This window comes from Balaenoptera physalus (genome assembly GCF_965194825.1).
Source record: "Balaenoptera physalus genome assembly, chromosome: 8".
In the NCBI taxonomy this organism is placed as follows: Eukaryota; Metazoa; Chordata; class Mammalia; order Artiodactyla; family Balaenopteridae; genus Balaenoptera; species Balaenoptera physalus.
The window spans coordinates 112,182,309-112,209,035 of record NC_138887.1 but is presented as its reverse complement, the minus strand read 5'-3'; the positions used below and the strand labels follow the sequence as shown (position 1 = coordinate 112,209,035).

Here is a 26,727-nt window from a genome sequence, read left to right as displayed (position 1 = left end):
CATCTTGTCAATCCCCAGCATTGCCTGTGACATCAAGGCCTCCTGTGGCTCATTCAGAACCAGGTTTATTGCCCTTAGGAGGTAGCTTCTTAGTTGTTATCACCAAAATCAAGTGATCGTAGATGTGTACACCTGAGAGTGCCACCATATGTAGATAAACGGCCCATTCTTGATTTTGATACCTTAACCACTGTAGATGGTAGCTGATTGTGGACAGACAACAAAGGCCACAATCTTCAAAAGGGGAAATTAGATGTTTGAGTGTTTGGAGAATAACAGCCCCCAAGGCAGTCACAGAACAAGGTCAAGCCATGAAGGATAGTTTAAAGAGTTTAGACAAAGGAAGACCGACTAGGAAGAGACTTCCAAAAACGGAATCTTAATGACCAAGAGGTTCAATTGTTAAGGCTGTGGTTCCATTCCCAGCTCTGATGGTTACTGACTTTATAACTTTGGGTAGGTTTACTGTACTTCCATGTAGCTCTGTTTTCTCATCTGTAAACTGGGGGAAATAGATCTTATCTCCTTCAAAGAATTACTGTGAAGACAGAATGGAAAAATATAGGTAAACAAAGCATTCATGGTAGTCCCTGCACCATAGGAAGTAGTCAGTAAATATTTTGTTATAAATATTGCTCTTATTATTTGGACATCATTATGGTATCAAACAAAAGATCCTGGGCTTAGAATGGACTGGACAAAACAGTGAGAGCAAGCAGGAGGCAGTGTCTGCGAAGATACGTGTGTGTCTGCTCCCTGAGCCCGGGGTTGGTTGCGAGCTAGAGCTGCCTCAGGGCTGCGTGGAGGCGCTTGGTGGGACCGGGAATGGCTGCGGTGGCGGAGATGACGCTGCAGAGCAGGACGTGGGAGATAAGGGGCCTCCTGCTCCAGAGGCAGCAACCAGAACAGGGGTTACTCTGCCTTTAGGTGGCAGCAGGGTAGGGAGGGGTGGCCTGACGCCTGGTATCTCCACGGTTGGCTCAGAGCCTAAGCCCAGGCCAGGGGGGCTGTTGACAGGGCTGACGTCCCACAGCGCGCTTGCGCCTCAACTTGCTCTTATCCAATCTGAATTGTCCCTGTTATCATTTTCCTAGAGAAACTTCAGCCCAGAGGACTTGGTTGGTGGAAAAGGAGAGGGGAGGGGAGTAGGTGTGAAGGAAGCTAGAAGTCCATGGGTAGAGTACTGGACTTTTGGAGAAGGGAATAGAGAAGGTACGATGGATTTGTATCCAAACAGAGCAGAAACCTCTAAAATCCTGAATCATCATTTTGCTCTCCGTGCTTAACCAACTGGCGTCACTCTTCTCGTAGACATCCAGAAATAAACTCGGAAGCTCATTTGCGGCTGTTATACACCACCCCCCTTCAATCGGTTTCTGTGACTTTATTTTCCTCTATAAGTGTTTTTTTTCCATATATTTCCCTCCCTCTGCCCTCACCCTGGGCCAGGCAGCACTTCATCACTCCTGTACCACCGAACCAGCACTGTTTCTCTTGTCTTTTATCTAATCAATCCAGATCCCCAGGACCACACCAGCCTTTTGCAGATATTCATTATGTCACACTCTTCCTCAAATCCTTCAGTCCCTTTTTATTCTAACGTGTGAAGTCGTGCCTTTTCTTCACCGACTCTCATGATGCTTTACAATATGCCGCCCATCAGCATAGGAGCTTTATTCCTCTTCTCCAGCCACAGAGCCGTCCTTACCCCATCCTAGCAAGTGCACCATAGCACAGTGCTGATGGGGAAATAACTGTCAAGGTATCATTAGTGTGACTATCCTAGTAAGTTCCATTTTGCCTGAGATGGGGAAACAAGGGACAGAGGTGAAATACTTTCTTTCAGAAATGTGCTAAGACCCCAGGTGAAGACTCAGTATGATGTGGGAAAGAGAATTTCTGGCTTAGAATGCAATTCATTCCTACAAGTATTTATGAAACATCTTAGGTGGGTGTGAAGGAAAAAGGGACATTGACCCTGCTACCAAAGAGTTTGCAGTCAACAGGGAGACGAAGATACAAGCCACCTGGGTAATAGAACTAGAGGGTCAGTCATGCCTCTGTCGACTGAAAAAAAATGCACAACCTACAAGTTGAGAATTATGTTTTACTTAATGGACTTACGGAGGACTTAAGCCCAGGGTACAGCCTCTCAGCTCTCAGGGACTGTTCCAAAGAGGTAAGGGAGGAGCCAGGATATATAGGAGTTTTACTGCTAATTAAAGAAAAACCAGACATCTCAAGTTAATGAATTTAGTGTCTTTCTATGTATGGGAAGATGCAAGAGTCTGGACTTATAGAAATTATTCCTTTCATACGCACTTTACTATCTAGGGCCAGGATCCTGTTTTTCCCCATCCTGAGTCCTCTCTGCATGCACCATTGGGCCGGCTGCAGTAGCTAATGGCTTTATGGCTGTAACATCCTTTGTTTACTAAGATGACAGGTGATATTCTTTGTCCACACTTTACTCTTTGTAGAAGGTATGAGACCGTGTGAGATATTCAAAGGCAAATATCATCCTCATTTTCCAAATGACAAAACTTACCTGCCTGAGAGTTTAAGTGGCTTGTTCATTGTCACAGGGCTAGTAATTAGCAGATGTCCTAGTTTGTTGGGCTTTTTCATGGACTGCTTTGCCTGCAGCCAGCAGGGCTCTGACACACCAGGGAAGACATCAGGCATGCTTGGGAGCAGGGGGAATGGGCGTGGAGCAGGGAGACCTCCCAGGGAAGGTGGCATTTGACCTGAGAATTGAAGGACTCAAGAGGTTTCAATCGTAGAAGAAAGGAGAGAAGAAAGAATATTTCAGAAATAAAGAAACTCTGTGAGCAGAGGCACAGAGCAGGGCAAGAGGAGCCACCCAGGGCAAGACTGCTTGGGGAGTGAAGTCTCCCTCCCTCGTCTCCTCTGAGAGGCAGAGATAAAGGTGGAGGAGAGGCTGGGGTGTCTCCTCACTGATAAAGAGGCTCCACCCAGAGGCCAATGGCTTGTGAGCGGCACAGGGGCGCCAGGTGGCAGAAGCGCCCTTTCTCCAGGAAAAAGGAACTGGGGTGGGGTAGGAGGGAGGCCGTTTCCTGAATCCCCGTCCTCAGGCTCAGCACCTAGAGCAGGACCAGGAAGGATTCTGGGAGCCAGAGAAAAGGCCAGACAGACGGCAAGTCCCCTGGAGAAAGCCGTTCCCTTTTGGAGTCAGATGCCTAGGGCGGGAGGTGGGGCTGGATGGTGTGTGTGAGCGCCCTGCCTGCCCCTGGAGAGGAGGGATGTGAGGCTTGGAGAATAGGAACGGTGAAGGAGAGGGAGGTGACGGGCGAGGGAGGGAGGTTAGGGATACCTTTAGGGGAGAGGTTCCTTCTGAAGCACTTCTGGGAACACTGCCCTGGCGTGCAGATACACAAGTGTGTGCGTGTGTGTGTGTGTGTGTGTGTGTGTGTGTGTATGGGGGAGGAGGTGTCAAAATGGCCTGATATAACTCTCTTTAATGTCCCCCCTTCCTGAACCAGCTTGTCTGTCCTCCCTCCTCCTCATTCAGTTCAGGAGGGTGGAGACGAGTGGGGGAGAGCCATGGGGTCTGAGCCAGCAAGTGGAGCGGGGCCTCGCAGGAGACGGGAGGTAAGTGACCTCTGTGACCTGTGCGGGGCAGATTTATGACAACCCTGCCAGCTCCCAGGGTCCAAAGAGGGCTGGGTTCGGGATAATGAGGGGTGTTATCTCCATACAAAGGGGCCCTAGCACTAACCGTTCCTTCTTTCTCCTCTCCCCCTCCCTTTCCCCACCCCTCTCCCAATCCTCTCCATCTCGTGGTTTTCACCTCCTGGTTCTCTGCGCAGAGATCTCCAGAAGAGGGGCTGCCCACCGTACAGGGCGGACAGTGGGCGATGGCCAGGCGAGCGCTAATGACAGTCCTGCTTTTCAGTCTAATCCTTGGTGGTTCTCTGCTGCTTTGGGGCTACGTTTTCCAGGGCTGTGGTCCTGGTAAGCAAGATCCTAGATCTCCCACAACCCACTCAGCCCTCCCTCATTCTTGGACCCCGTCCGTCCATCCATCATCCTGAGGCTCTGTGTCCACTGACTTAACTGCCACTCATCCTGACCCTCCGGGGCCCCGGGTTCCCGACCTCCTCCCCCTTGAATCACGCTCCTGGTCGCCAGTCAGACCGTTTCCTCCTCACCAGGATCTCTGTCCCTTTCCCTCACCAGACATTCCTTTGCTTAGCCCCTTGGGGGAGCCCTCATCACTTTCTCTTTCCCAGCTCTGAGCTTTTCCCCACAGCCCACTGTGAGACGCCTGTGTGTCGGGACCTCCTGAGTCTTTACCTGGCCTCTGGAAACACCAGTGTGGCCCCCTGCACTGATTTCTTTAGCTTTGCCTGTGGAAACACCAACAGGACCACTAGTTCTTTTCAGGCTCTTGCAAAGGAGAACAAGCACCGACTTCAGAGAATACTGGGTAAGGAAATCAGGGTGGAAGATTCTCTTGCCGTGGGTGCCGCTGAGCCTAGAATGGTCACAACTGTTCCAAGCCTGTGTGCCTGTGGAACACCCGGTTTGCACCATCCTCCATTGGCTCTCAGGGAACTGCTAGGTTTGCTTCACCATCACCGTACATTTCACCGCAGGTACCACCTCTCTTCCGTCTCTTCTTGTCCCTCCCTTCATCTTTTCTTTACCTAATCCCTATCCTCTCTCCTTTCCCATTTATCCACGATTGCTCCATTCTCTCCAAGTTCTCCCTTTCACCAAGTTCCATCTTCTGTGTTATCTCCCTTAAATTTTCAATTTCTACCCTATGCCAGGTGTCTTCCCACACTGGCATCTCCTCAACACCTGTTGCACTTTACTCTTTCTCTCCATCACTCTCATTGTCCAGCCTTCAAACCCTTCTTGTCTCCTAATGCGCCCTTGTCAGTGTTATCCTCTCCCTCCCATCGCTTCCCAGACCCCCCTCTTCTCACCATTATATCCTGTTCTCCCTGAAACCTTGGACCATGGTGTGCACGTTGAACTGGAAGAAACTGAATTGGGATGATGGAGATGAGCGATTGGAGATGATGGTGGGAGGAAAGAAGTGGCGTAGTGGGCGAGAAGTGATGGAGGGGTCTTTATTGGGTTGTGTGTAAATGAATGAATATAGATGGGCACAAAAGAGATGCTGGAGGGAGAGGAGGACCAAGTTAAAAAACCTGGAGGTAAGAAGATTCCTGTAGATGGTGACTGTGTTGAAAAGAACTGAGAGGAAAACTGTGAGGGAGGAACCAAGGCCACATAGGAAGTAGGAAGTTGGTCCCAGGAAGTTGGTGGATGGTGGCGAGGATTTGGGAGTAAGCATGTAACAAAAGGAATGCATTTCCTGCATATGGGAACCCAGAGAACCTGTTGACGGTATCAATTGGAATCTGGAAGAAATAAATGTATCCCTTTGCCCTCCTTCTTTTGATGGGAAAAAAGTGGAGGTGGGTATTCCCTGCATGGTAGAGGGGCACGCTTTCACTTAAGGTATGGAGATGAAAAGAAAAAATACGCTTCGGACAAATTCTGCTGCCCATGATAGAATGAAAGGATGTCAGGGGGACTGAGGGAGAGGTGTTAGATATTAGAAGGTGGAGGATTCAAATGGGTTTGTGTTTGGCTTATTGTCCTGTGTTTGTTTGTTTGTTTCCTGGGATCAAAGAGAGGGGAGAGTCCAGACTAGGGGAGCCTGCCCCTATTTTTTCTCTTTGCTAAACATTTCCTCATGAGCTTTCCTCTCTCCGATCCCTCAGAAGTCCTCTGATTTCCCCAATATTTCTAATTCCTTCATTCATCTCCCTCCTGCCTCTCATTTCTACTTTCTCCTTTTTCCATACTCTACTTATTCCATCTCTTTTATTTCCTTCCCTGTCTTTTCGTCTTTATTTCCTTTCTCACCTTTCCTCCTTTTGTTTTGTTTTTTTTTTGGTCGCGCTGCTCGGCTTGTGGGATGTGGGATCTTAGTTCCCCAACCAGGGATTGAACCCGGGCCCTCGGCAGTGAGAGTATGGAATCCTAACCACTGGACCGCCAGGGAATTCCCTCACCTTTCCTTTACCTTCCTCACTGTCTTCTCCGTGCTCCCATTCCCAGCTCTTTTTCTTCCATCAAGTTGATCCAGCTCATCCCATCTTCCCAGTTTTCCTCATCCCTCTCTTTCTCCCCTTCCCTCTTTATCCCTGGAAGTCTTCCCTTTCCTATAACCTTTCTGTCTCCCACCTTCCCGGCTGGTTTCCTTGCTGCCCCACTCCTTTAATTCTCCCACATTTCCTTTCTAGAAGCCCCAGGTTCCTGGCGCCTGGACTTCTCTGGGGAGGAGAAAGCCTTCCAATTCTACAACTCCTGCATGGACACAGGTGCCATTGAGGCTGCAGGGGCTGGTCCCCTCAGACAAGTTATTGAGGAGGTGAGACCTGGGGCATCAACTTTTCTGGATGCATAACACTCAGGACCAACGTATGTTCAAGGCTGCCATTTTTTCCCCCTAGAGGATGGGTCTCTTTCCTAGGGATTTGGGAGGGAGACGGAAATGGCAATGGCCTGTGGATGTATTAGGACCTTGGGTGAGGGTAGGGAAAGAGGGATAGAGGTGGAGCCCTAAAGGGGTTAAGGGACTCAGAGTAGAGGTCAGGAAGTAGCAGTGGTGGTGGCGGGGTTGGTCTCAGAGACTGTCCCTGCGCTGAGCCCTCTCTCTCTTCTTCCCAGCTTGGAGGCTGGCCAATCTCCGGTAATTGGACTCCCTTAGACTTTAACCGAACTCTGAGCCTTCTGATGAGTCAATATGGTCACTTCCCATTCTTCAGAGCCTATTTGCGACCTCTTCCCACCCCTCCGTACACGCCAGTCATCCAGGTGAGGGAGGCACTGGCAAAAAATGCAGTAAAACCTGGGCCTGACTCAGATTTCCTCTGAGAGGAAAAATGTGCAATCCAGGGAAGAGACTTATCTTTAGGGAAATTATTGATGTGAGAACCAGGGACTTTAGGTGAGATTAGGGAAAGGAGCAGCAGGGCCAGTTCTGGGAAGACAGAAGGAGTCTTGGTCTTCCTTGTTGCTTCTCTGAATCACCCCCAGGGTCTCTCAGCTAGTTCCCCTGTCTCCAGTATTGCCCTCCTATCATTTAGTTTTCATTTTCCCCAGAGGGCCCTTTCTAAACCAAGAGCTAATTATGCTGTTGTCTCTGTTTAAATGCCTTAAATGGCTCACTAGGTCATCAGGATCTGGTTCTTAATCCTTAGCAAAGCCTTGCAAGTCTGACCCTTACAAACTCCTCCAGCCTTATCTCCTCCTTATACCCCAAGCCATGCTCGCTCACTTACAGCTCCAAGGATATTCTTCAGTTCTTTGCATACATGGCTCCCTTTGCCTGCAACGCTACACAAAAACTCATACCTATTTTTCAAATTTTGGCCTTGATTACTATCCCTTCCAGGAAATCTTCACTGAAACCCCGGCTGAGATGTAGGTGAACCCCTCTGTTCTCCCATTTCCTGTCATCTCAGCATTTAGCACTGTGTTGAAGACTGAGCCTCTTAAGAACAGGCCCACAGCTTATTCAGCTCAGGTCCTCGGGACCTAGCACAGGGCCAGGCATCTAGAGGCCCACACCAGGTGTTTGTTGAGCGGGTAAAAAAAATTAAAACCTTGGAGGCATCGGTATTGTGGTAGGCAGTGTGACCCTATATATTTGGCCCCTACTTTGAAAAATGCCGCGAAATTATATGAGGATGAATATACAAGAACTGATAATGCACACGAGGCATTCTCAAATTCAGTTCTAAAGGATGTGCTGAAGAGTTTAACTGGTGTGGCCTTTGGAAATTGGTTAAGACCTGAAATGGTTAAGGAGAAGCTCAAAGGAGGGAGAGTGTGGGCTGAGCCCTGAGGCCTGGTTGATTCCTACAGCTGACAGTGAAGCTAAAGGGCCTTATAAGGGCTGCGGGGAAGTCCTGAGCTAAAGGAAGAGCCTGGAATGGTGTGACCCCTCTGTGGGGTCAGCAAGGAGGCTGGTCTGTTGAACAGAGGATTTGCGGGTAGGGGTGGGGTGCAGTGGAAGGTAAAAGTAAGGCTGAAGACATGAAGTTGAGACTGATTATTCCCGGCCTACGACACTGGACTGAGGTGATAACTTTTGACATAATAGAAAAAAAAGAGCTACAGAGGCCTTTCAAATATGATGGTTGTACATAGAGCCCAAGTACAGTCAGCGGTTTTTGAGGTCAACCTAGAGGTGCTGAGGCAGCTAGATGAGCCACCTTGATTCTGAACTAAGACGATTGTGGCAGAAGTGGAAAGTGAGGCCAGGCGTGAGGATGTAGGCAACTACCTACATCCTCGTCCTAGTGGTGATGGATGGTCCACGATGATTCGACAGGACCTGGTGACTGACTGAATATCAATAAGAGAAATGGAGAAACTAGACAGTGACCCCACGGTGTTGGTTTGGTGTGAATGGGAGGAGGGTGGTTCCCGTCACCTTGAGACTGAATGGTCTCTGAGGGGAAATACAGGTAGAGAGAGTGAAGTACAGAGGGAGTACCCTGATGAGGTGGTGCCGGAGAAGAGTAAGAACGGCCAGGAGGTGGGAGTCAGACCAGCTCAGCTGAGCCACCAGGACAGGGGAGAGACCAGTTCAGGAGGGAGGGGTTATCTTTGATTGCAGAGACTTCTGAGCTTAGAAAATAAGGAATGAGAAGACACCATTGGAAACCTTCTAGACATAGCATCAAAATAGTCATGGAAATGGACTCAGATTTTATGGAGTTAGGAGGAAGGTAAGGAAGCGGAAGCAAAGGCATAGATGACTTTTAGTTCTTTAAAGTTTGGACAGAAAATGTGACAAAGGAGTCAAGTGAAAGCTTTATTCAAGATAGCAGAAAAGTATGTAGCTCCAGGTGGGAGTAGGCTATTGAAGTCGGAGAAGTAAAACAAAAAACGTGAGAGCAAAGATCTTCGGGATAGAAACAAGGACACACCGATGTCAGAAGTAGGGTGAAGCACGTGAGGGTAGTGGGCTACTTGCCTGGGGTGCAGAATTTAAGAGGGTACCAAAACTCACTAATCAAGATAAATAGTATTTCAATAAATTTTTTTTTTTTTTTTTTTTTTCTCATTGCAGTGGCTTCTCTTGTTGCGGAGCACAGGCTCTAGGCGCGCAGGCTTCAGTAGTTGCGGCACACGGGCTCAGTAGTTGTGGCTCACGGGCTATAGAGCGCAGGCTCAGTAATTGTGGCACACGGGCCCAGTTGCTCTGCGGCATGTGGGATCCTCCCAGACCAGGGCTCGAACCCGTGTCCCCTGCGTTGGCAGGTGGATTCCTAACCACTGTGCCACCAGAGAAGTCCCATAAATAAATATTTTTTTAAATGTCAAAATCAATGCAAAAATCCATGATGAACAAAATATCAAATTTTTGTTCATCGTGGATTTTTTTTTTGAAAAAACAATGGATCAAAACTCTGTTGCGGACTTTTGGGGAAACATCTACAATTTAAAAAAAAAATGATCAAAAATGCATTGTGGATTTTTGGGAAAAATACATGATGAGCAAAGCTTTGCTATTTTATTTTGTGGGGATTTTTAGCATTAATTTAGATTTTGAAAATTTCAATTAAGATATTATCGATCTTGATTACTGAGTTTTCAGTGCCTCTCAAATTTTGCACCTGAGACGGGTCTCTCACTCCCTCTACCCTAGACCTGGCCGTGGCACAGACAGTGACTCCCTACAGGACATGGGTTATCATGCTTCTCTCTTGCTGAGCAGCCCCACACTGGCTGAAATACCTTCTTTGCACATTTGCATGTCTGTACTCTTCCCCCATGTCCCTCGCCCCCAATCCCTGCCTTTCTTTGCTCTCTGGCTCCTCCTCTGTGCCCCCTTTAGTCCATCTCCTGGGGCCATCTTCCTGAGGAATCCCCATCTCCCCACACCTGTCCTCTCCTTCCTCCACATTCCCCACTTCTCTCAGTCTCTCTTGTGTCCAGATAGACCAGCCAGAGTTTGACGTTCCCCTCAAGCAAAAGCAGGAAATGAACTATGCCCAGGTAAGATGGCACTGGGGACCAAGGTCCTGACCTCTTGTGCTAGAGAAAGGCAGGGGCCAATGGTGGCTGTGACTGAGGTTGCCTCTCCCCCAGATCCTGCGGGAATACCTGACTTACCTGAATCGCCTGGGAACCTTGCTGGGAGGAGACCCAAACAAGGTGGGAGAACACGCCTCCTTTTCCATCTCCATTAACTCACAGCTGTACCAGTTTCTGAGGACCCCGGAGCAGCAGCAGGCACAGGGAAAGCTCTTCCAGATGGTCACGATTGACCAACTGCAGGTACCTTGAACCAGGGACCGGAGGCAGATGGGCATGAGGGTCTCGCTCCCAAACTTTCTTGACCTTCTTGTCTTCTTTCTCCTTATTTCCTTAATTCCATTCCATCCCTAACTTTCCCGGCTCCATCCTTTCCCTCAACCACCCCCCTCCCCACTCCCTTTCCGACCTGAGGGAGGGCATGCCCCCTCTCCTCCTTTCCTGTCCCCCCAAGCCTCCGTATCCCTCCTTTAAGGAAATGGCCCCTGCCATCGATTGGTTGTCCTGCTTGCAAGCGACATTCGCACCAATGTCCCTGAGCCCCTCTCATCCCGTCGCAGTCCATGACCTGGAGTATTTGAAAAACATGTCGCAACTGGTTGAAAAGCAGCTGTCGAAGCACAGGTTTGCCCCACGTGGGAGGGTGATGGAAAGAGGGTCTGAGGACTGGAGGTCTCAGGGACAAAGAAGACTGGAGAATGCAGGCTAGTAAGGGCCTTGCAGAAAGATGGGAGGGATCTGGGGCCATATGGGGGCAGAGAGGGGGTGGGATGGACGGCCCAGGAAGACATGGTGGAAACAGGAAGAGGGGCTTGGGGGGCATGGGGTAGGGAAACACACGCGAAACGAGGGATCCAGGTATCTGACAAGACATGGGGTTTGCTGGGAGTAGCACCCAGCCTGTGAAGAACCTCTGGGCTGTGGGAGATGCTCGAAGCCCAGTTGCTGGGGACAGCTGGGCGTTTATGTCTTGTCAGCAGCTGAGGGGTGTGGGTGGGAGGAGGTGGTACATGGGATGAGTAGATGGAGGAGGTGAAGGCTGGGAAGAACCTGGGGGAGAGGCTGTTTCTCATCTGTAGTGAGAGGATTCTGGGGCCCTGTGGGAAAGATCAGGACGTCGAGGGAGGTGGGAGGAGGGAGAGTGAGGTTCCGTGTTGGGCTCACTGCTGTCCCTGATACTGTGTGGCCACCACTTGGAGGCAGTGACTTCCTTCCAGGGCCTTGGGCTCAAAGCCCATCTTCATAGTAACTCAGTGGCAGCAACGTCTAGAAATTCTTTCAAGGAGAAGCAAACAACCATTCACGCAGGTGGGAGCAGGTCTATGTAAGGATACAGATCAAACCCGGTGAGAGAGTTGCCAGCAGGGCAGAGAAAGGTCCTGGATCCCAGCTTTGCTGCTCTTAGAAGATGCATCTTAAGATGAACTGAGGTTTCTTGGTTGTGGAAGTAGCTGAATCTGTTTGGTTGAATCTAAGTCCAGCCTTCAACTAGCCCAGATCCTTCCCCCGCTGTGACTTGAGAGGTCCGCCTCTTCATCTGGTTCTTTCTTCTATCATTCTCCACTCCAGCCCAATCCACATCAAGAAAAGCTCTCCTTAAAACTGACAAAAGTTTTGAACAGTGGTTGCCAGGGGCTGAAGGGTGGGGAAATAGGGAGAGGTTGGTGAAAGGGTACCAACCTTCAGTTGTAAGATGAACAAAGTCTCAGGATCTAATGTACAACATGGTGACTATAGTTGATAACATTTAATTTTGCTTCGCTGTATTTTACTTTGTAGAGGCTGTGGTTTTTTACAAAGGAAAGGTTTGTGGCAACCCTGTGTCAAGCAAGTCTGTGGGCACCATTTTTCCAATGGCATTTGCTCACTTCATGTCTCTGGGTCACATTTGGGTGATTCTTGCAACATTTCACCCTTTTTCAGTATTATTTTAATTGTTAAAGTGATCTGTGATCAGTGAACTTTGATGATACTCTAATTGTTTTGGAATTTTTTAGCAGTAAAGTATTTTTAAACTAGGGTAAAAAAAAAAAAAAAAAGATAAAGAAAAGCCCTTCTTGACGTGTTCACATGTGAAGTAGTTATTCTCTATAAATACAGAGAAGGGCTTCCCCGGGAGTATCAAGGTGACCTATACAAGGGGAAGCTTTTCTGGTGGTTTCCCCAGAGCCCGGGGGTATATTGTGGGTCTCTTTTCTCTCCACAGGGACTTTCTGCAGAGCCACATGATCTTGGGTCTGGTGGGGACCCTTTCTCCAGCCCTGGACAGTAAATTCCAAGAGGCACGTAGATTGCTGAGCCAGAAACTGGGGGAGCTGACAGGACGACCACCCACGGTGAGGAGAGGAGGAGAGGAATTCTCCCGGGGGGCTAAAGGAGCATCTGTCATTTGGGGGGATAAACCTGGTCATAGCCCCCTCAGGGAGGGGCATGAAGATAGATGCCCCAGTGTCTGGGCTCTCATGGAGGCACTCAAGGCTTACACTGAGAGCTGAGGCACCAGCGACCAGAGCCTTAGGCACACGTCTGGCTACCTCGAGGGCCTTTTGCTGAGTGTTAAAGTCTAGATATAAAGCTCTAAAGTGATCAAGATCTGCTTTTCCTTTGTCATGACCCCTAGACTATTTGCCTGGTTATCCTGAGCGCTGTGATTTGAGGAGCCGGACATACAGCCTAGGGTTCACTGGAGTAAGAGGCGGGTGTAGCGAGCAGGGGCCTTCCCCTTGTCTAGGTGACTCCAGTGTTCCATGTCCAAATGTGCTTCACAAAGAGCTCATCTCTGACATCCCGGGGGTTCTGTCAGCCACACCGTGGGCTTCGTGGTGCAGATCCCAACGTATCAGAGGAGGGAGCTGTACCAAACGCACTCCACTAACCGAAGTCTACTGTGTCCACACTCAGTTACTGAGAACTTTGAAATCCTAGATCGACACATCCAATCCCAAGAGGAGGCGTCTAGAACATAAGATGCCCTCCAACCTCAGGCAAGGCCTCAGGGTAGTCTTGAAAATCACTGGGTTTCTTTTCTTAGTAATTTGTGGACCATTTCTCTGCCTTGAAGAAACTCATGGCTTTGGCAACCTGAAAATATCTGTGGAATTCAGAGAAGGGAATTGTGAACACAGGGACTGGAATGTAGTTATTGCCTGTTGAGACTTTCAAATGTGCTAGACATTTTTCTAAGCCCTTTAGATATATGAGCTGATTTGATCCTCACAACAATTCCATGAGGTGGGCAGACGGTTCTGTCCCTGTTTTATTGATGGGTAAATTGAGACCCAAAGGTTAAGGATCTTGCTCGGGGTAATATACCTAGTAAGTTGTTGGAGCTAGGATTTGAACTCTGGAAGTCTGGCTCCAGAGTCTGTGTGCTTAATCACTGTTAAAAAAAAAAGAAAAAGAAAAACCAAAACACTTCCTAGAATTTTCACTCAAGTAGGCTAGTCCCCAAGAACCTTTGGCTCAGCCTTTCCCTTGACTCAGAAGAGACAGAGCCCCAACCCCTCTTAGTTAGGGTTGCAACAAAATCCCTGGCACCAAACAACTTCCTGGAAATCCCAGAACCATGGCCTGGTGGCACTTCTTGAAAGGTGTTAAGAATGCCAACATTGAAATTCACACTTAAAAAACTTAGAAGCCTTATGAATTGCTAAAGTCACCACCCTTTATACACATATATACCCTTTATATACATATTATAAACATCCTTATATATCTAATAGGATATATAATTGTCCTTGGGCTTAAAAGCTGAATCATACCCTACCAACAAATAGTTCTGTGACTTGGTGAAGCCCTTTCACCTGTCTGGAACAGCACCAGGTATGACACATATTAATAATAAAAGCTGAAATACATTGAGTAGTTACTCTGTGTCAGGCATTGCTTATTTTATTTACTACTCCCAGAACCACTCTGAAAGGTCCTCAGAAAGGACATGTTAATGTTCCCAAGACCACACAGCTCCTAAGTGAAGGAACCCACTCCAAAACAGGTCTGTCTGACCCGTGAGGCCATATTTTTAACCACAAACTGTGCAGGATTGAGAAATAGTGGGCGGTAACAAAAAATGCTTTGGCAAATTCTTTCTATAAAGGTCAAGATAGTAAATATTTTTGGCTTTGTGGTCTATGTGATCTGTGTTGCAACCACTCAACTCTGTCCTTGTAACACAAAAGCAGTCATACGCTAAGTAAATGAATGGGCGTCACTGGGTTCTGAGAAAACTCTGGTTTAGATACTCTTGGAATTCCTAAGAGGGAGAGATGAGGGTGGGTTTAAATGATCAGTGGGATATCTGAACGGGAGGTAGGACGGAAGCAGTGTCTAGGGAGAAGAACGGGTTTTCCGGCAGAGAAAGGGATATCATTTCATTGCAACAAGGCATGGGGCAGGCTGGCTAAGGCTTGGTGCAGCGTGAGGGACCCTCCTGGTGGCTGTGGCTGAGTAGAGGTGACTGGGCTTGCAGGCAAGGCTGTCCTACTGCTGCTGGAGCCTGGCCTGGGGGTTTGAGAATCAGCCTGGAAGCCAGCACAACTGGAACAGAGAAAGCAAATAGGATAAGAGTAGGGAGGAAATCAGAGAGGGGAGCAGGGGATTATACTGGGCCTGGTAGGTCACTGTGAGGACCTGCGTTTTTCTCTGCATGTAACAGGGGCCTATAGAGGGATTTATCTGTTGTATGTTTTAAAAGATCATATTTTGAAGGTAAGCAGCAGTGTTTCCTGATGGATGTGTGGTGTGAGAGTGAAAGTGGAGTCAAAAGATACCACCAAGGTTTTGGCCTTGATTTGACCAAAATTTGTATTTCTATCCAATGGTTATTAATTACAGATGTCTCACCGTATTCTTCTGAACGAATTCTAATGGATAATGCCCTTATTCAGAAGGACTGTTAGGTCTCATTATCTGACCGTATTTTGTATATGACTTTTGAATATATCGTCAATGAAACTGGCTGTTAAGCCAAGTCTTCCTCTTATTAAACTTGAGAAGCTGAGTTTGGGGAATTAAAAGCAGAACTTCACATTTTTTCCCATTAAATGTGAACTGTTCACGTTCAGCCCAACATCCCAATTTATTCAGGTAATTTTAGCCTTTGTTTCAATGATCTGTTATTTCTGCCTCGGGTCATTCGTGGTTTTATTTAGTGCATCTTCATCTAGATTACTGGTAAAATTCTGCAGAGGGAAGAGTGTTGGGTCAGGTTATTGAAGACCTAGCGTAGAGTCGTCAGTTCATTTATGCAACAAATGTTAATTGAGCCCCTATTATATGCCAGACACTTCTCTAGGCTCTTGGGAATCTTCATGAACAAAATAGACAAAAATCCTTGCCCTCAAACACTTATATTCTAATGGAGGCAGAATGACAGTAAGCTGAATAAAACATATTGGATGGTGTTAAGTGTTATGAAAAAATAAAACAGGAAAGAGAGAGAGGCACACTTGGTGAGGACGTGCTACAGCGTCCAGTGGGGTGGTCGGGGCAGCTCGTACTAACTTGGAGTCATTAATCACTGACGTTCCCTCATGGATCAGCCAGCCAGAATCCACTCAGATCACACTGTCATTTAACGTGGATTTCTCCATCGATTTCACAAAGATGTAATTTTTGGTTTCACCAACTGCTATCTTGAAATCAAAATAGTGCCAACAGAGTGGGGTAGAACTTTAGAATTTACAGAGCACGTTGCACGTAGTATTTCCCCTGCTCTCCCAAGCAGCTTTGTGAGGAAGGCAGAACAGGCATTAGGCTCATTTTTATAGCTGGCGTAACTGAAGTATGAGGGTTTAAGTTAATAATCCACAGTTAGTAAATACTGAATTCTCTGCTCAGAGGGAGCACTGCGGTGGTCCTTGAGGCTGAATCTGGCCCATAGATGTGTGTTGTTGGCCTTTAAAGCTTTTTACAAACTGTTAATGAACGGCCGGCTTTCAAATATTAGGTGATGGCACAGCAAGAGTCAGAGTTCCAGCCTTTTTTGTTGTTGTCAATGTGAAGCTCTGGCAGCACTGAGCTAGCCGTCTCCCGGGGCAACACATGACTGGAGCTGAGTGATGCAGCCAGTAGGGCTGCGTCCCTCTCTCCGGTTTGCCGTACCCCTTCTTGTCCTGGGCTTCTGATGTTGGATTGCTTCTCTCACTTTGGTTACCTCATGGCCCCTGTTTGAGTTTGTGACTCCTGATCTACTGTTTATCCTAATTTAATGATTCTTTAAAAGTGATGACATTTAAAAAGGATTTTGATATTATTTGTCCTCAGTGATGCTATGCTGGCCCTCAGTAGTTACACATTATTTTCCACGTGTTCAAAAATAGTCGGTTTAATGATTCATTCTAGAATTTTGTTTAGAAATTAACATTAAGGATTCCTGACTCACCTGTAATCTCTAAAATCTACCTTCCCCTTACTGAAAATTGTGCAAAAATTTGCTTCTCTCCAGACTCTTGGAATTTTTCCTGATTTTTATCATGTCTGTCATTACTCATGGTTCTAAGCTTGTATCTGCACCTTTTTTTCTTTCTTTTTTAAAAGATTTTTTTTTCAAGTATAGTTGATTTAGAGTGTTGTGTTAACTTCTGCTCTACAGCAAAGCGATTCAGTTACACATATATATCCATTCTTTTTCATATCCTTTTCCATTGTGGTTTATCACAGGGTTTTGAATATAGTTCCCTGCGCTCTACAGTAGGACCTTGTTGTTTATCCATCCTGTATATAATAGTTTGCATCTGCTAATCCCAAACTCCCATCCATCCCTCCCACATTCCCACTCCCGCAACTTTTTTCTGTTCCTTAAAATTAATCTTTTGAGCCTCATTATCCTGGGTTTGAAGTATTTCTTCCATCCTTTATATTTTAGCAATGATTTTTTTTCTTTTTCTCGATTTTCAATCAATGTGGTATACTCTATCACTCCATGTCTTGAGAGACAGCTCAGATACTCATAACCCCCAGCAGATGAATATACAACCTGCCAACCTCCACCCCTGAGACTTATGTTCATTTATAGATTCTGGAAGTTATTTTCCTGCACATAGAACATATGACTCAGCACAGCTGTGACCAAAAGAATCCCAGAGTGGCACAGGGGGAGCAGTGGGTGGTCCGAGGTGGTGCCCATACTCTCCAGGAACCAGGTCAGGGCCTGCCGTGGCCTGGGCTATGGGCAACAGCATGGAACAGGCAAAGGTTGTTGGAGAGAAGGGCAGGCACTGGCAAAAGGGATCAGGAAACAACTCAAGAACCAGGAGGTGTAGAAAGGGCAGGCAGGTCCACGTTACCAAGCTCAAGGCTGATGTGTTTGCTACTGTCCTGGGTGCAGCCCTCCACCCCCAGCAGCAGTCTGATGAAAGGCAGTCTCAGAGCCGAGCTTGTCATCGGGGGCCTGCAGGGGATGGACATCGAAGGTGGCCAGCAGCACCTGCACTTGACCCAGGCATGGCTATCAGACCGAGGTTGCCTTTCTATTTGTATTTGTTTTTCACATTTTTGAGTTTCAGAGCTCCAAGTAATACACTATGGAAAGTGTCTGAGTCCCTTCTCCTCACCAGGAGAAGGTCCTTAATAGGTCTCACGGTGAGGGGACAGACAAGAACGCACAGATGTGGGCAGCCGGCTCTGGAGCAACCTCCAAAATGATAAACATTCTAATAGGCAGGCCCGGGAGTGTCTTCAATGACAGCAGCAGTGGCCTTCCTTTCTATTTCCTCTTTCGTTGGAGGCCCCATAAATTCTCTCCAACCTTAGGACCGGAATGCGTGGTGGAAGCCTAACTACCTTACCTGCCAGGAGGTCTGGGGGAATAAATAAGTTACAGGAATGAAGTCTTGTGACTTCATCCCACTCAGCCCAAATTAGCATGTTAGCTGGTTTTTCCTAAGTCCCAGCTCAGCTTTCCCTTAGGCCAGCTTCCTGAGTTTGTTTCTCATCTGCCCTGCGTCATCTCTGGGCCTGCGCTTGGTCGTCTCTTCAAAGCCATCCACCCCAACATCTCTCTCTTATGTTTCTTATTCTTTCCATCCTGCTGTTAACACATTATTTGACCGGGGGATTTTTGCAGAAACTAACGCCTGTGACAGTAATATGTATCTGGTCAAACATGTGTTAAAAACCACCCCAGTTGCCAAGGCCCTCTTTGAGTTTTTTTTTTTTTTTTTTTAATAAATTTATTTATTTATTTTTGGCCACGTGGGGTCTTCGTTGCTGCACGCGGGTTTCTCTAGTTGTGGTGCGTGGGTTTCTCTAGTTGTGGCGAGCGGGGGCTACTCTTCATTGCAGTGCGTGGGCTTCTCATTGTGGTGGCTTCTCTTGTTGTGGAGCACGGGCTCCAGGTGCGTGGGCTCAGTAGTTGTAGCACATGAGCTTGGTAGTTGCGGCTCGCGGGCTCTAGAGCACAGGCTCAGTAGTTGTGGCTCACAGGCTTAGTTGCTCCGTGGCATGTGGGATCTTCCCGGACCAGGGCTCGAACCTGTGTCCCCTGCATTGGCAGGTGGATTCTTAACCACTGCGCCACCAGGGAAGTCCCCTCTTTTGAGTTTTTGTCTAACCGTTTCTCTGCCTTTGAAGTTGAAGACGTCCATCCTCTCATCCTATATCCTTTTCCCTGATTTGGCAGAAAGTGTCTTAGTGCTCTGAATTCGTATATTTAGTCTTTTCTTATTTCCTCTTCTCCCACCAAATAATATGGCATCTAAAACCCAATTTCACTCTCATAACTTTCTTCTTTATAAGACAAGGTCTTACCATATGATCCTCAGTAACCATTTGGAGGGTGGGGGAGGAAGGCAGGAGGCAGGGAGACTTTTCCTTCTTCAATTTCTCTTTTAAGGAAAGAAGCTCGGGAGGGTGGGAGTCTCCGCTGGGCTCCGCAAGCCCTGTGCATGGTGGGCGGGGACAGGGTGGCAGGCAGAGCTGCTGAAGTGAGAGGGTTGGCTCTAGTCCTGTCCTTCCCAGGAGCCTTTCAGTCATCCAGAATGATGGCTCCCAGCGGCCTTGCTTTCAAGTTCAATAGGCAACAGACAAGGATAGTTTGCCCAACCCAGGCTCATGAGACTAATCCTGGAGGAGATGTGAGCCCCTTTTTGCTAAGCAGCATGACCCCATGTGTGTCACCAAAAGGGGTTATAAAGGGAGACAGACCCAGAAAGTCCAGCAAAGAGAGCGTGCTCTGGGGGTGAAGGTCTAGGTAAGACTGGCCTGGGAAAGTGGATGAGGAAGAGGCCTTGGCGGGAGCCATTCATTCCAGCTTTGTCTCTGTAGCCCGCCCACCCTCGCTGGATGACGTGTGTGGAGAAGACAGAAGCCTTCTTCAAGCCTACGCTGGCAGCCTTGTTTGTCCGTGAGGCCTTCGGCCCCAGCACCCGAAGTGCTGTACGTGAGGGCTCTTCCCCAGCCCACGTCCTTCTGCCCCTTCCCCGCCAACCCATCCTCTCCTAGTTCTAGTGACTTTGCTCTTCTCGATGGTCTCTGTGGTCAGAGAATCAGGCAGTTAGAGAGAGAACCCAGAGAGGGACACGCTGCATCCCTAGGGTCTGCACGGTTTAGCTCTGAGACACAAAGTCCGCACGACACGCACTAACCTGGACAAGTCACCCAGCTTTCCTGCTCATGTGTTTCTTCAACCATAAAACGAGAAAATTGAACTGCATGACCTCTAAGCCTACCCCTTGTTTACCTATGTTTTTTTTTTTAACAACACGTGAAATGACATCAGAATGGAATGCTATCATCTTAAGAAGTGCCAATAAATAACTACTGAATACTTTTCAGTGCCTACCATGTGCCTGATACTCTTATAAGCACTTTGCACCAACTACTTTAATTCCTACTATTATTATAATTTTAAAGCAGAGAGAACTGAAGCACAGAGAGGTTAAGTAACTTGCCCAAGATCGCACAGCTACCAAATAGCAGAGTTAGGATTTGAACTCAGGCTCCCAATGTTGTCATCCATTTTCCTCCATCAAGAAAGGAAATACACACGATGGTAGATGGCTGAGAAAGCAGTAAGTACACAGTCAGGGTGTGAAGCTGGGCAGGCTTCAGCTTGTTGCGAAGCTGAGGAACCCCGGAAGATGGAGAGAGGAAATGCAGGCTGTAAGAAACAGGGTGTGAGGACGAGGGCCCACGAGAGCAGAGAAGCAGATGGCGGTCCACCTCCTCCCGCCACTTTCTGAGAGGATTGCCTGGCCGAGAGAAAGGACGGTGTCCCGGAAAGGAGCTGTCTACCCCGTCAGCTGTCAGGAGTGACCAGTCGCCACCTTCCCCTTCTGTGCTTGGTACCTCCTTCGCATCCCCACATCTCTCTGTACCCTGAGTTTTTGGTCATCTAGTAGATATCACTTTCCACTTTCTCTTTCCGAGATCTTCCTCCTTCTGGCAGCTCCTCAGGGCCAAGGCCCCTTCCTAGAGGCCCAGTGGGCAGGGCCCAGGACTGAGGCTGATCTTCATCCTGTTTCTTTCTCCCTGCCCCGTCCTGCCCACAGGCCATGGAATTATTCACTGCAATCAAGGACGCCCTCATCGCTCGCTTCCAAACGCTTCCTTGGATGGATGAAGAGACCCGGGCAAAGGCCCAGGACAAGGTAAGGCCAGGAGAAGCAGACAGTGTGGGAACGTGTAGTAGGTGTGAACTGAGTGTTGGATCAAGGGATCACAGGGCCTGGAAGAGCGTGCTCAAGGCACAAGGGCACAAGGCAAGTATAAACACCAATATGCCGCACACACATCCTGGTGACACTACCAAAGGAAGGGACAGGGCAGTGAGCAGGAGAGGTTCCTTCTGATAAGACTTGGGGCAGCTAGGTTCCTTCCACCTTTGTGTCTCTTCCCAGGTCGCCCAGCTGCAGGTGAAGATGGGGGCCCCGGAATGGGCCTTGAAGCCAGACCCAGCCAGACAAGAATACAACGATGTGGGTTCCTGCCCTTGCCAGTTACTCTTTAATCCTCAAATTCTTCACCCACCCTGATCCACCAGAGTGGCAGACCGTCATTTTCCCTAGCTGATCCTAAAAAACCCCTTCCCTGCCCTGGCGCTGCTGGGGCCTGATGGGCGAATAGCCACACGATGGATCTTGCCAACAGAAGAGTAGAATCTTTGCAGGTCACGTTGAGCGTGTGTGTGCACTCGCACCCATGCATTCGTGTGACTTGCCTGAGTGTTTGTGTGCTGGTACGCGTGAAGCCCGTTTGTACCACACAGGCGCTGGTGTCCTGGCGCTGGTTTTCCACCATCCCGGGGATGTCCACGCATCAGGGCTTATCTGTCTGGGTTCAGATGTCCGCATCAGGGTATATCAGTGTGCATCTACATTTGTCTCCGTGTATTCGAGTTGCCTCCTGCCTCCTCCCAGATACAACTTGGACCCAGCTTCCTGCAGTCCTTCCTGAGCTGTGTCCGATCCCGCCGAGCTAGAATCATCCGGAGTTTCCTGCAGCCTTTCCCCAACCACAGGTATGAGAGCGAGGGAGACACAGAGACCGCATCCCAAAGATAGCCGTCCAAAATTAGCAGGAAAGAAAGCCAGAGGCTCAGGGGAACAGGAACAGTGACAGTATTTGAGAAGGACGGCATGTAAGTGATAGAGCTGGTATTCATATGTGCTCTTTCCACAGGTGGCATGTGCTCCCCTGGGGCGTAAATGCTTACTATTCAATACCTGACCATGTGGTGGTCTTCCCAGCCGGACTCCTCCAACCCCCGTTTTTCCACCCTGGCTACCCCAGGTATGGGCCATTCTAAGTTTCCCAAGAGCAGTGGACCAATGTTATGATGAATGATGGATGCGACTTATGGTTGGAGAATTGGGGCCAAAAACTTGGAAGGATTCTGAGGGTAAGACAAGCCCTTGCTCCCTAGAGCTGTGAACTTTGGCGCCGCCGGCAGCATTATGGCCCATGAGCTGTTGCACATCTTCTACCAGCTCTGTGAGTAACAGTGGGCCGTTGGGAGATGGGGCCATCGGGAACCCAGGTGAAGGCCCCAAAGGCAGCCTAGAGGGGGAGGAGGGAGGCTGTGCGAGGGCTCCAGGGGGGGCAGTTCTGAAGCCTTTGCAGTGCTCCTGGGAGGCAGCCCACTTTGTGGTACCCCCATGTCTTCACCCCTGCATCACGCCTCACCATTTCATTCCCTTGCCCCATTTTCAACAGTATTCCCTGGGGGCTGCCCAGCCTGTGACACCCATGCCCTACAGGGGGCGCTAGTGTGCCTGGAGCGCCACTATGCTGCCTTTCCATTACCCAACGGAACCTTCTTCAATGGCTCCCGCACGTTCCTGGAGGATGCTGCAGACACGGGGGGACTGGCCATTGCACTGCAGGTAACTCACATCCCAAGGGCTGCGATCTAGTTTTACCAGCAGACTAGACAGCCTGTCCCCAGTTTTTCCTTCCACCATCCCTCAGACAAACATAGCAAAACTTTCTGCCCTTCACATCCCCACCGAACAGGCGGCAACTTGAGGACCCCCTCCAACTCCACAGAGCCCTCTTTTCTAGATCCATAGATCTCACGGCAAGTACATTTTCTCCTGGCTCAGAGCAGTGTGTCAGTGCAGAACTTGGGAAGAAGGACCACGAACTGGTTTTGGATATTGCGCGTAGGGCATCAGATTTCCAGATGGCCACGGATCTAGAGCCTAAGGGCGACTCTCCATCCCGCTCCCATATCCAGGCATACAACAAGAGGCTATTATGGTACCGTGGGGAGACCACCCTGCCCAACCTGAACTTCAGCCCCTGGCAACTCTTCTTCCGAAGCTATGCCCAGGTAGGCAGCCGACATCTCCCACCAGGGCTTAGTCCATGTCAGATAAATACCCTATTGTTAACACTCAGATATTGTTAAACATCTTCCCCCAATGCCACCAACCCTCTGCTGCACAAATCCCCACTGTCATCCTTTCACACATGTCCCCTTGGGACCATCCCTTCATCCTACTATAAATTCTTCTACCAAATTCAGCACTGCCTTCAAAACAAGAAAAACAACTCTATTCCCAAATCCCTCCTTGAGATGAGCCCAACTTTTACCTTCTCTCATTTCTTCTAGAAACACAGATCCCTTCAAAAAGAGCCTTAACAGACAATCTGTAGACCACATTCCTCCTCGGAGACCTCGCCACGCAGTGGGGTCCCCACCTGACATAACCCCCGCTAAGTGCCATCTTCTCCCTCAGCAGATAGTGTCCCCAATTCCTCAGGATACTTAAAGACCCACACAGTGTTCTTACAACAGACCCACCTCTAGGGCACTTACAAATGGTATGATTGCACAGACCAGCCCTCCCCAGATACCCACTGCCAGATTAAATGACCTGCAAATGGCAAATATCTTCCTTTCTCCGTGTGGCCCTCGGAGCATTGCTATCCCTGCTTTTACCTTTGCTGTCCCTAGTTACCACCTGGTCACCAGGTCTGCCATGTCCTGCTGACCCTGATACCCTGCTGTTCTCCTTACCCTGTATGGACCTCTCTTTCTCCCCAGGTGATGTGTAGGGGCCCCAGCACCCAGGATCCTCAGGACACTCACAGCCCTCCTACCCTTCGAATCCACGGGCCCCTAAGCAACAGCCCAGCCTTCGCCAGACACTTCCACTGTCCCCATGGCACCCTCATGAACCCCTCCAGCCGCTGCCAACTCTGGTAACCCAGCTGGCTCCCAAAGAGACCTCAGTACAGGTGTATCCCCGTCTCCCTGCCCCATCCCTGGAATCAGGGCAATACCTCCTCTCCCCTTCTGTTCCAAAAATAAAAGCTGGCCCTTGGCTTCTGCCTGTCTCTTAAGAACACTTTCCTGCTATGTCCGATGCCTAGAAGTCAGAAAAAATCAGCGGAGAAACTGCCAAGCAGAGTTCCAAGGACATGAGACAAGGAAAGAACCAGTGAATGAGCTAAAGGTCGGTGGAAACTGGTTAGAGACAAAATTAAGCTGCCCCCAATTGTTCCAGGATTTGATTGTTATTACTTTTATTGTTGCTGCCTCCCTACCCCTAATCTGTTGTCCTGAACAAAGCCAGGAGAGGCTGGGGAAGAGAGAAGGGCAGGGGTCTGGTGTCTCGGCTCTTGGAGAAGGCCCTCAGAGCGTGGGGACGAAGGTGGGCAGGGGCCATGGACCGCTGAAAGGCCAGCACGGGGTCTCTCTGATGCTGCGTCCTGAGGGGGAGGGTCGTGGGCAAGAGCCAGTGAGCCGCATTTACGTTACCCTCGGGAGAAGCGCTCCGGAGCCCCACGGGGAGATGGTCAGTAAGCTATCGTGAAGCGGAGGTAGATGTCCAGGTCCTCATCCAGGAACCAGGCCACCACCTCTGCCTCTATGTCCCTCATAAAAAAACCACGATGCTGGCCAGATTAAAGCAGAAGGCAAGATCAAACAGGTGGTCACAGATTGCCACCGCCTCTGACGTCTGGTCGTCCTCTTGCTGGGTCATGTCCACTGCCTGCCACAGCTCGCCCACCGAGGAGGCCACAAAGTGCTCTTCAAACTGTTCTCGATCTTGGTCTGAAGCAGGGGACAGGGGACAGCATGAAAGGACTGTTTCTGACTGCCCCCGCCCCCCGCCCCGGCCGCCTTGGAAAGAGGAAGGCGTTGGGGAACCTGGGAGCCCAACGGCCCACACCCTTGTTCTTGACCACAGAGGCGATGCGCCATCTGGGGGGTCTCTTCTGGTCTGTGTGCAGCCATGGCCCCAACTCAAGGGCACGCACTCCCCTCTGCCAATTCAAACTGCCTCCTCCAAGGTGTTACCTCATTTGGGGAGTGAGGGACCAACGTAGAGAAGGGTGAACTTCAAAGACTCTCTTCCCGTATTCACAGGGCCCCATGCACATCAGCTGGCCCCGGCACACCCTGAGTGTGGCCCTGGCGAGGAACCGCGGCTCTAGACCCTTTACACGACACTCACACTGCAGTAGTAGGGCCTGGGGTGATCGCCCGTAACCCAAACCTATCTCAGCTTTCCCTCTGGCCTGACCAGTGATCTGACTCCAAAGAGATCTGGTCCCCGGCTTCAGGCATCGTCCCCCTTCTTCACCTACCTGTAGAGGGTGTTTTCTCTTTCTGACTGCTCTCGTCCAGGCCTGGGCTCCCTTTCTGAGGCTTCACCCCCTTGACCCGCAGCAGCAGCAGGATGGATGCCAGGAATGCTGCCCTGCAGAGCTGGGAGCCCAGGGGAGTCATGGGCCTTCCCTAGTCCCCAGTGCCCAGCAGGACCCCCTCCTCCCTCCCCTGTCCGTTGTCCCAGCCCTTACCCCTTCCCAGCACCGTTTTCTCCCCTTCCCTTCCATAGGACCTCTAATGTCATGAGCTCTGTGACATCACAGCCGTGGGCCTGACCCTCATCCCGTCCTCTCGGAGAGTTCCGTTGGCAGGCAAGAGCGTGGAGAGTGTCTAGCAGGGGGCAACTGAGGCTTCTAGGATGAGCACAGTGGGCCATTCTGTGCAGAGCCACAGCAATGACTTAAGAGTTTGTGGAGTCCTTTCACGTCCATTATATCATTAGATCCACATAGTAACCAGGACTCAAAGTCACGGTATTGCCATACCCATTTTATAGATGAGGAAACTGAGGTTCACAAAAGAAATGATTCGCCCACTGACGATCACACAGATAATAAGGCGCAGAGCAGGGCTCTTGGCCGATTCTTTAGATTCTAAATATCACACCTTTCCGTTCCTCTGTGCAACCTTTCTCAAAGGAAAGCGACTTGCATAAACTGAGACCCAGACCGGATGTCGAAATGGGGATCTTCAAGTCCTGGGCTGTGCATGAGACTCAGGTCCGTCAGAAATGAAGGAGGGGGAGGGCGTAGGTGGAGGAGGGGATAGGTACCTGCTCTGGGTGTGAGAGAGAGACAGAGAGCAGAGTGCCTTGGACCCAAGTGGAAACCTTTCTCTCACTCCTCGTCCTCTCCCGGACTTCCCACTATCCTAGCCATTGCCCTCTTGTACTGATAGACTGAACACCGTCTTCCCTCATTCCACATCCTCCTGTACTCAGACACAGAGGAAAAGTTGTTAAGAGACCCAGTGTCTAAACTCAATCTCTAAAGGGTGGGAGGAGTTACAGTCTTCAGAGAAAAATCAGTGTGGCAGACAGAGGCAAGGATCCCAAGTAACGGATCTCAAGAGACCTACCTTCACGTCCCAGTGCCTGCCCTGCCCGTGACCCTGGTGAGCACAGACCTGTTGGTGGTAATGGGCTGTGGCTAATTAGCGTCTGCTTCCTGGAGCAGAGAGATGGGGAGACAGTATGAAGCCCCACCCTGAATAACCAGAGGCAGATACTGGCCATGAGCGACAGGAGGGGGTGCCAGGACAGGTGGGAGGGGGGTCTTAGACACGTTGGAACTATCACCACCAGCTCACACCACTCCTGGCGTCCACGCACCCCACACCTGAAGGAAATGCAGGGATGAGGATGTGCGCAGAAACACGTACCCTTCCTGAAAGAGGGGATCGCAGAAATGAAAGGGCCCGTGGAGCTTCCCTCCCACGGATGCCGCCCACGCCGGCAGACAGGCTTATCGGGAGACTCTCCCAGACAGCCGACACGGCCTCCTGGGTACTTCCTGTTGATCCAAGCCAGGTGACGGGGTGACTGGGGAGCGGTACAGGAGGTCACTTGCTGA

The 26,727-nt window shown here is 49.5% G+C and overlaps 2 protein-coding genes across 2 annotated transcripts; one reads left to right on the top strand and one right to left on the bottom strand.

The window, feature by feature from the left end:
• Positions 1-26,645, top strand: KEL (Kell metallo-endopeptidase (Kell blood group)). The gene is made up of 19 exons (XM_082472983.1): positions 1-3,612; positions 3,831-3,975; positions 4,274-4,450; positions 6,288-6,415; positions 6,715-6,861; positions 9,997-10,056; positions 10,150-10,338; positions 10,571-10,719; positions 12,302-12,431; positions 19,360-19,470; positions 20,586-20,684; positions 20,934-21,011; positions 21,453-21,553; positions 21,715-21,825; positions 21,959-22,026; positions 22,249-22,418; positions 22,772-22,867; positions 23,585-23,996; positions 26,460-26,645. Exons 1-18 carry the CDS (start codon positions 3,565-3,567, stop codon positions 23,744-23,746), a joined length of 2,169 nt encoding a protein of 722 aa, XP_082329109.1. The 5' UTR covers positions 1-3,564; the 3' UTR covers positions 23,747-23,996; positions 26,460-26,645.
• On the bottom strand, positions 24,050-26,475 carry LLCFC1 (LLLL and CFNLAS motif containing 1). Its single transcript, XM_082473185.1, has 2 exons — positions 25,135-26,475; positions 24,050-24,598 (listed from the first exon to the last, which is right to left on the bottom strand). Exons 1-2 carry the CDS (start codon positions 25,274-25,276, stop codon positions 24,420-24,422), a joined length of 321 nt encoding a protein of 106 aa, XP_082329311.1. The 5' UTR covers positions 25,277-26,475; the 3' UTR covers positions 24,050-24,419.
• Positions 26,646-26,727: the final 82 nt, after the last annotated feature.